Below are 9,551 nucleotides of genomic sequence, written 5' to 3'. Positions count from 1 at the left end.
CTCAGGCAAAGTCAACGTTTTGTTTAAGACAGGGTTGTGTCCCCCACCCCTCTTGCCTTCTTGATTTCTCTCTCTCTCTCTCTCTCTCTCTCTCTCCCTCCCACCACCTGGTTTTTAGATAGGTTTTACTGTTTAGCTCTGGCTGGCTTTCCTGGATCTCACACTGTAGGCAAGGCTATCCTAGAGATTTGCCTGCTTCTGCTTCCTGGGTATTGGCCAAGTAGCTTAGGCAATTGGCTAGTGAGCTTTGGAAAATCTGTTTGCCTCTGATTCTTATTTTCCCATCACTGGGCTTTTTACATGGGTTCTGGGCATCCCAACACAGTTCCTAATGCTTGCCAGGCAAGCTCTTTATTGACTGAGCCATCCCCTTAGCCCTTCCCTTGTTAATTTTCAAAGGAATACAGGTTAGGAATCAAATTGCCAGGCCCTGGGTGACTTTTTCTTTTAATTTGGAAGTTACCAAGAGGATATTATGTCCCGTGACCATCTGTAGTAGGTTCCATGACATGGCACACACCTGGAAGGTAAAGTTGGTAGCTCAGTGAACAGTTATGTTTCACTGGATTTGCCTTTGGCTTCGTTCATTTTGTAATATTGTAGCACAGTATCATCATGTTCAGTCATGTACTGGGTGCTTGATTCGTGACTCTGCAGCTTGTGGTCCTGCAGAAATTTTTCCAGTTTCCAAGAAGCTAGAAAGACAGACAGACCACAGAGAGACAGTAAGAGATAACCATAGACTTGAGATGGCCTGGCGGGGAGAGGTCATCTCTCAGTGGACAGAGCTACTCTTTGTCACTGAACTAGGGAGTACATACTGCGTGGGGAATCTTCTGGGTCATAGCTTTAGGAGGCTCTGGGTGTTTGTCGAGCTCCTAACACATGGCAGAGTTAGATGCCGGCTTGCTAGAGGGTGATGGTGACCTGGCGCAGCGAGTTAAAGTCACCTCGGGCTTCCTTCCCCAGAGCCTTTTATTTCATATACATTGCTGCCTTCTCACCCCAAGTAGAGAGAGCCAGTAGATGGATGTTGGCCTTCCCACCTCCTCTTCTTGAAGGTCTTCCGACATGACAGGGGCATGGATACTGCTCACCTTAGCTGAGATTGGTGCGAGCCTATTGCCGTTCTTACACCCCCCCCAAAGCACCAAGCACCCCACAAAACACAGATCCTCCTTAAGGTGAAGAGAGAAGGGCTGCCCTTAGATCCTCTGTGGGGATCAAGTATGGGAGACATGTCCCCTGCTTAGGGCTGGAGAGTCCTCTACAATGCCTAGGTCAGAGGCTTCTGGGGGGGGGGTGCATCAACCCAACCCGTCCTGTGATGAGAGTAAAGGGGTCTTGTGTCAGAGAAATAAGTGTACAGCTCTAGGCACTGAAGGAAGTTGAGGGAAGTGTTTGCAGGTATGTTCCCATCTTTCTTTTCCAAATCCTGAGCTTCAAGCATAGCACCCTGGCTAGAGGGTTGCCGGGAGAGTTCAGGAAGCACTGGTAGGTTTGGATTTCAGATAACAAGTAATTTGCTGTGTATCTTCCCCACCTATTTCATGGAGTATACTTACTGTTAATTTTTTTTTCTTTTCCTGTTTATTTGGATAACTGTAATTCACGTGTGTCTTACAGTGTCTTATTCTTTTAGGGGGAAGACTAACTCAAGAAATCTTTCTAGGATGGAAGAACACCCAAAGAAGGCTTCACAGCCAGAAGACCAGACAGGCAGTGACCAATATGCCATGGTTTGTGGAGACCAGTTGTCACTGAGATCCAGATGGAAGAGTGCCAACGTGAGGCTGGCAACCTGGAAGTCCCGGCACAGACTCACCTTAGAGTCATAGGCCACTGGTGGTCCCCGGATATAGCCACAGCTGCTTTTATGAGGATGAGATGATGTTTACCATGTTTCTTTCTCAACTTACCTCCCTGCCCCCTACCGGGTAAGGTTTCAAAGATCTTCTGAAAGGACCAGAACATTTTTTGCAATACCAACTCCCCAAAGCTATAATGATGACAATGCAAACAGAAAGATGAGCGCACATCCCTGTAGTATTTCCTAGGAGCCAGTGTTATCACAGGAGCACCGCATGCATTACTTCATGTCACTGTGACTATTCCAGCTCACAGATGCGATTGAGTGTGGGAGTGTGGGGGTGTGGGGGTGTGGGGTGTGGGTGTGGGGTGTGGGGGTGTGGGGGTGTGGGGTGTGGGGGTCAGGATGGGGATCCAAAGCCTTTCTAGGTTCCTTCAACACTGCTCAATAACTTCATGTTTGACTCAGCCTCAAGGGCTGTAGATTTAGAGCTTATGCTCTTGGGAAGGTGGCTGAGATGCTGCAAGCTTGACCCATGGGTAGGTTCTGGCTACACCGGACAATTCCATGGTGTGGCTTTGTGTCACTGTTCTTTTGTGTACATTGTGCCTGCTGGGAACCCCTGTACCCCAGGAGCCAGGCTGGCTAGAAAGAAATTTTAGCTAATCTGGCCCTTGGAAAGCACACGCAGGTGTGTTTCTGTGTGAATGGGCATGTGTGCCTCCCCCACCACCAGTGTGTGTGTGTGTGTGTGTGTGTGTGTGTGTGTGTGTGTGTGTATGTGTGTGTGTGTGTATACCAGAGAAGGGATCTTGGGGGAAGAAGTGTGTGGTAGTTATGAGGGGACAAGGTGGCTTTCTCCTTTCCTTACTGAGTATGACAGGAAGGAGCCTGGGTGGCAATGAGGGAATTGAAACCCATCACGAGATCAGAGCAAGCCGGTGGAAAGAAATCCCCTATGTCCCGAGAGAGGCCTGGCTCCCCTCGAGCAGAGCTGGCCAAACCTGACTAGGCAGCTTGCTGTCTTTTGTGTGAACTCAAGAGTGTCCTGAGGTAGTTAGGCTCCTCCTGGCCATATTTCTAACAACCTATGGTTCTCGGCAACTTGGGCAGCAGCTCCATAAAGCCAGGACCCAGGCTAATAGTCTCCTGCTGTCTCTTCCTTTGGCTCAGCAGGGACTCCTTACACACCCCCACTAGTTTCCTGCCACAGAGGGCAGGAGGAACTGACCCAGAGCAAGCTCTAGAAGGAAGAGGGGTGAGTCAGGCCCTCAGGGGCATGTGGAGAGAAATGGAGAGCTGTGGCTTCTGTGGTCACTGCTCAGAGGAAAGCCCCTTCCTGTGTGGCACTGCTCTGTCTTCTGGCTGCAGGAAGAGGGCGGGACCACTACCCTGGTAGCCATCAGGATTCTTCTTGGGACAGGGCGGGGTGGTGAGTTCAGCCTCTGGTGTTTATATCCTGAGCTGCCTGGAGGCAGCCACATAGAGGCTTAACTGCACGGTACTACGGCAGAACTACACAGGTCATATGCACTCTGGTCTCTGTACAACCCTAGGGCACGCCTTTCATCCCACAGAAGCAGTCATAGCAGCTTTTCCCAGAGGCCACTGCTTCTGCTAAGAACTGATGGAGAAGAGGTTGGCCAAGGTGCTGATGTTAACTTGGTTGTGGAGGGCGGGCATGAGGGGAGCAAGAGGCATGCTATCTAAAGCCTGGAGGAATTTGAACCACACCATATACCCAACCTCACACTCGGCACCAAGGGTAGGAGAGACGAAAGATCCTTTCTTTCAGCATCCAGGAGAGGGACTACTCCTCTGAGTTTTACTCCTGGGGAATGCTATGGCCAGCAGGTTTGGAATGACCTTGGTGGTAGATGCTGATGGCCACTTTCTGCACTCTAAGTCACGAGTCCATGGGTCTGGCTTTTGCAATTTGGAAATGGCAGCTGTGTGTGTGTGCATATCATTTGCAGGCTTCAGGGGAATGAGATGAACACTTCATCTCCTAGAGTTTGTCCATTCTGAGTGCAGGGCCTCCCTGAACCTCTCGAAGGCATAGGTGGTGGGAGCTGCTTTATCTAGCTTCATTCCTGACCTCAGTGAATTTCTGATTATTAGCTAATTAACATTGGATTAAAACTAAACCAGTCTTGGTCAGGGAGGCCTAGTCTAGTAGAACAACTTTGTAGCTGGCTCCTCACTGATGCTTATAGTCCTTGTGGCAAGCCTACTTTCAGATTTCCAGCAATCATAGGTCAGTGCTGCCTAGACCTATTCTGGTGAAAAGAGTTTCCATCTGACTTTCCATGTGGTCCTTTCAACTTTGGGATGTGGGGTCTGGAGGCTGAGGGAGACAGCCCCCACTCAGATAAGGTGGAGAAGACCAGGCTCTTAGCTGTTGACTTTGGCCTCCTGCCCCAGGCAGTCAACACAGGGACCTAGACATCTGGCTCTTAGCTGCCTGATTCCCCAAGGCAAGTGACTTGTATCTATCCAAGGTGTCTAGCCCCTTGCCTGGCCTTGGCCTTGCTCTGCTCTCCCTTTTGGGAGAGCAGGGGATGGTGGCTCTGAAGAAAACAACAGAAATTCAAGTCCAAACTAATAACTACCCCATGGAGAGCCTGGCTCAGGTCTGTAATTTGTTTGACTCGCCAGGGCTGAATGCAGCGATAGAAGCGCTGATGCCTTCTGCAGAGATTAATGATGTCCTGGCAGTGGTAGGCGGGAGGCCTGAGCCTTTTATTTTTTGTGCCATTAAATGACATCCAGAGACTTTTGCTCAGGAGCTGAAAAGCCCTCGTTCCATCACATCCAATTACTTCTGGAGAAGTATTTGCTGAGTGGCTGATCCTGCTGGCTTGAGAGGCTTTGGGATAGAGGGACCACTGGGACCTGGGACTTTGGTCCATATGGGCAGGGCCCATTGCTGTGAGGAGCTGTCTCTACCCTCTGTAGAAGAGAACCCAGGAGAGCTGGAGGATGAGATTTCTCATTGTTCAGTCAGGGGGCACTGGGGCCTCCTTCTGTCTTGTAGCCAAGGGCAGTGATGGAGAAGGGAGAGAGACTAAGGAATTCAGTGGCCAGGTTAGCGCCCACCAGTTCCTGTATTTGGTGGTAGCAATGGCTGGCTGGGATTTGGGAGTTATCTGTTCTCCTTGATCTATGTGTCCGATTTTGCTTTGAATGGTCTGTGTTTAGTCTGGCTGGTGCCCATTTCTCCAAGAGATCTACCTTCAACCTAAAGTCCCTTGACTGGGTACCTGAGTGTGTGCTACCTAGGATGTTCCCAGCTGGGTGCCTGCCAGGAACCCAGAGGTACCAGGCTCTGCCAGGTGTGGCCCTAGGAAGGCAAAAAGAGAGCTGTCTGCCACACAAGCCCACAGTGGGAAGTGATCAGGGGCTAGGCCCTGGGGGATTCTGGGGCCAGGCCAGGTGAACCACTGTGGGAGGTCATGGGGGGTTGGGTTGAGCTGTTTTGCAGTGGGGCCTGTGTGTGTGTGTTTGTGTCTGTCTGTGTGTATGTGCTGGAGGGTAGTAGTTTGAGGGCGGGGCTGCTTTACAGATTCGACCTCCCCTTTTCTGGAGCCTCTTCCCTTGATGCTCCCCAGCTCTCTCTGAGATTTACCTTTTGCCTACAGGCCTGTGGGGCCCCTCCTAGCCTTGTTCCTGAGTGTCACCACTGCTTTTGCTTTGGGGCTCTGTTGCTTTTATGCCTGTGGCCCCACAATGGCCCTGTCTCACTCACCCAGAGAGCTCTGCAGGTGTTCAGATCCATAAGCAAGACTTAGAAGCCACTCTATGGCAGACCCATGTCTGTTCCTCCTCGTTGACCCTAGAGTCCAGATGTCTGTGTGCTGGGGAGCCCTTTACAGTTGTCTAGCTTCAAACCTTAACCATTCCTGCTTGCCATTTTCATCCCATTTTACAGCAAATGAGCTTTCCCACTGAATGTCCCTGGGGTAGTGAGTCTCACAGTGGTCCCATCCTGGCCTTGTGACCTTTGAGTGGTTTCTGGAGCAAGTGGTGGCAGGCCATCTGTCATCTCATAGAACCTAGATCACGAAGCCCACAGATATTCCACAAATCCCAGCCAGGTGTTGCTTCTACCAAATGACTGCCAAGCCCTTCCTCTACTCTCTTCTATGTCCCCCTCACACAAAAGGAGCATGAGGCTGGCTTGTGATAACCGAGGGCCAGTGGTTTAGATGCAGCATAGTGCAGGAGTTTGAGGCTTATTCAAAGGCAAGAAGGTGATATTGCATACGATGATCACCTTCAAGCTCCAGACAAGATACAATTGCTTCTTTTCTGTCCCTGAAATCTGGTGATCTGGAGGGGAGAGCAGTGTTGAGTGTGTTGGTGCCAGTGTCAAGAGCCATCTGCTGGGAGAAGGTTGGCCTGCTGTTAGCTGTAGATCGTTTGTTTCTCATGGACTTCAAATTTCCTCAGTCATTCAGGGGATGTCAGCCACTGTCCTGCCTCCTGACATGGTGGAAAATGTCACAGAGTACAAGGCAGGTGGCAGAAAGGCAGCCCTGCTGGTCTGGGGTTGGACAGGCAGGATGTGGATGTAGGGATTGTCATTTGAGGGCGTGAGCACTCACAGAGGTTGAAGGATGTTGACATGGTGTCTATGTCAACGTGGGGGTGTGAGAACGTACAGATCTGTGTGTGAATGGCCTGCAAATGTGTGTCTGTGGGTCTCTCTCTCTCTCTCTCTCTCTCTCTCTTTCTCTCTCTCTCTCTCTCTCACACACACACACACACACACACACAGTGACTGAGAGGCCGCAATAGGCTTGGTAAAGTGACAGATGATCAAAGGGAGTACCTCTTCTCTCAAGGAATCTCTAGTGTCATGGTGGATGTGAGTAGAGCAGTATTTACTAACACTGAAGAGACCCAGGCAGATGCTTGAGCACAACAGCAACTCTGGCACAGTGACGGGGACACTAACAGGAGTGTAGGCAAAGCTGAGCTGACAGGGGACAGCCCTGGGTTACAGTGGGACACACTGAGGAACAGTCCAGATAGGGGGAGGGGATTGGCAGACAGGGATGGGTGAATCAGTTGTTCTGGCAACATGTGAGGTTCCTAGGAAGCTGTATATTGTTGGGGGCCTGCTAAAGGATCAGTTGATTCCCCCGGAATATAGAAGTGGCAATATCAAGGCCAAGGATGCTGCTAGGAAAAAATTACAGGGAAACCATAGAGAATTACAGATTAGCTGAGGCTATGTTTATCGTGTGTGCGTGTGTGCGTGCGTGTGTGTGTGTGTGTGTGTGTGTGTATGTATGTGTGTGTGTGTGTGTATGTGTGTGTATGTATGTGTGTGTGTAGGTAGGTAGGTAGGACAGGACCACCCATCAGGAAGCAGAGAGTGAAAGTCCAGTATGTTCTAGGCTAGAGTCATCTCTAGCTCAAAGTCTGGGCAAAGCATGGCCTTTGGGATGATGTCAGTGAAATATGACCTGCCCTTGTCAGAGGTAGTGGCTTCAGCGGGCCTAATGATACTTGATATATTTGCATACCTTCTCCAGAGTATTCTGTGTGCTCCCCAGTACTCAGGCTACACCAGGGGGACACACACTTCCAAGGGAAACAGAGACTTGCAGTTCTCTTTTGTCCTGTCAGCACTGGGCACGATGTTGGGCACAACTTAGCATGAGACATTGTCCTTGGAATTCAGAGGGCATTGGGCAGTCATGACAAGAGAGGATGGGCTGTGGCACAGGAGTGGCATCGTGGCATCACAGGACGTCCTAAACTAGACCAGGGTAGCTTGAGCCCCTCTAGGTCCTCCCTGTGGAAATTCCCGCTTAGAAATGTCTGGAGTTGGCCCTTTCAGTTAAGTCTTGTCAATGCTCTCATTCATGTGGTGGAACTCAGGAAAGAAGAGCAGAGGAAATCAGTTCCAGGCCATTCCACTGTAGAATAATCCACTCCATTTTCACGAGATAGGCTCAAGGTGTAGGGGTGTGAGGTGCTAGGTCACACACAAATTGAGAGAGCTTGAATGTCAAGATGTCCTTATTCTCTGAGGACATGTATTCGTCCTGAGTCACCAGACACAGAAGTCCTGAGGAGGGTTTCACCCTCTTTGCTTTGAACAATGCCACCTGCCACTCGTTACCAGTCGTGGCAGGCTCAATGACAATTCATTACCACATTCAGCCTGTCACATACAAATGGGCCCCAAAGAGGACAAGGCCCTGCATAGGAATAGAACACAACTGGCTCTACATCTATTTATTTATTTTTAAAGTGAACTGTACCCTGCGTCACAGTGGGGACCTTTAGGTTACTTTAGTTTCAAAACTGCTTTGCAAATGTTTCTTATAATTGTCTAGCTAATTGACTCAGCCAGCTTTCTTCTTAGATGTCCCTTTGCCTAACTCCTATAGCTTCACCTTTCCCCTTCAGCCTCTAGAAGCTGTCCCTGCCTGTTCACCCTAGGGGATATGGCATCTGATGCTAGCATACCTACATCTCTCATAGCTGTAATCCTATGGACAGAAGACGAGATCAAGGCAAGTCCCGGGGCTTGTGTTCATTGGCGGGGCCCTATGCCCTGACCTGAGTGTTGGTTTTGCCTCGGGCTCTGTGAGTTCCTGAGCACTGTCAGTGCAGAGTGTACCAAGCTCTCAATACTCTTTTAAGTTATGCAAGGGCCACAACAGTCTCTGCTTTTGTAATCTCCCTGGGTCCATCTCTGTTGGCCTCTCAGTGCCTCACATCAGCACACCTCTGGTGGCCTCCTGCCCCTTCTGATTATTTGGATTGCTTGTTTCTAGAGAGCGACCTCATGAGCTGCCTGTCCCACAAACAATCTTTACCAGCTTCTTGTGGTTTACCCACTATCGCCACATTTCTGGTGGCCTTCCCTCTGTTTTTTTTTCCTATTTTCTTTCTTTTTAAATTTTACTTTATTTATTTATTATTTATTTAAGACAAGGTTTCTCTGTGTTACAGCTCTGGGGGTCCTGGAACTTGCTTTGTAGACCAGAAGTCTGCCTGCTTCTGCCTCCTGAGTGCTGGGATTAAAGTTGTGCGTCACCACCTCTCAGCTTGCTGTTTTCTTACTTCAAAACAACAACAACAAACACAACCAACTTTGCATCTCTGGTTTCCACAACCAATGGCTCCCTCTTCCTTCACTCAAGAGTTCGGATCTTCTTCTGCAGGGCCCAATCTCTCCTCCACTCCTCCATGAAGCCCCAGGGCAAGAAGTTTGCAGACTGGACGCCAACGGGCGCCTCATCTTTCTGGAGAGGAATCTGAGGCCCTGAGAAAATTATCACCAGCTAGAAAGTTGAAGAAAGATTTCCTCACCCCACAGTCAAACACTTTTCTTCTCTACCTGGGAGAAGAGGGGTGCTGTTCTGGAGAGAAAGAGACCCCAGGAAGGGACAAGATCTACCCCCAGTCCACATGATATTATTGTGTACTCCGTGTCAGAACAATGCAGTTAAGGACTTAATTATAAGCTGTTCTGCACTGTTATTTAATCAGTTCCAAACTAGACTGTCAGCTCCCTGAGGGCAGGGAAAATCCTGTGGGCTCTTGGCACAAGACTAGGCACATGGAAGGTAGCCCCATGGTGGGACCAGAGCCTTCGGTAGCAAAGAAAACTATAGGGGCCTTATTCTGCTCAGATGCAAGCTAGCAGCAAGTGTGAGTGTGCACACATAAGTGATGCTGGTTCTGGTAAAGATCCAAAGTGATTTCTTTTTTTCTT

The 9,551-nt window shown here is 49.6% G+C and overlaps 1 protein-coding gene and 1 long non-coding RNA gene across 2 annotated transcripts in view; one reads left to right on the top strand and one right to left on the bottom strand.

Annotated features, from left to right (window-relative positions):
• Positions 1 to 429: 429 nt before the first annotated feature.
• Pebp4 (phosphatidylethanolamine binding protein 4) overlaps positions 430 to 9,551 on the bottom strand; it is a 204,504-nt gene continuing 195,382 nt past the window's right edge. Inside the window, exon 6 of the mRNA XM_035453111.1 lies at positions 430 to 695. Coding sequence (XP_035309002.1) covers positions 553 to 695 — 143 coding nt within the window. The 3' untranslated portion in view covers positions 430 to 552. The remainder of the gene's footprint in view (positions 696 to 9,551) is intronic.
• LOC107977813 lies at positions 2,223 to 9,537 on the top strand. The gene is made up of 2 exons (XR_004772370.1): positions 2,223 to 3,458; positions 8,786 to 9,537. It is a non-coding gene; the product is annotated as an uncharacterized LOC107977813 (long non-coding RNA).

Source organism: Cricetulus griseus (genome assembly GCF_003668045.3).
Source record: "Cricetulus griseus strain 17A/GY chromosome 1 unlocalized genomic scaffold, alternate assembly CriGri-PICRH-1.0 chr1_1, whole genome shotgun sequence".
NCBI lineage: Eukaryota > Metazoa > Chordata > Mammalia > Rodentia > Cricetidae > Cricetulus > Cricetulus griseus.
Note: the sequence above shows the minus strand (reverse complement) of the source record. Positions and strands in the feature narration are given on the sequence as shown.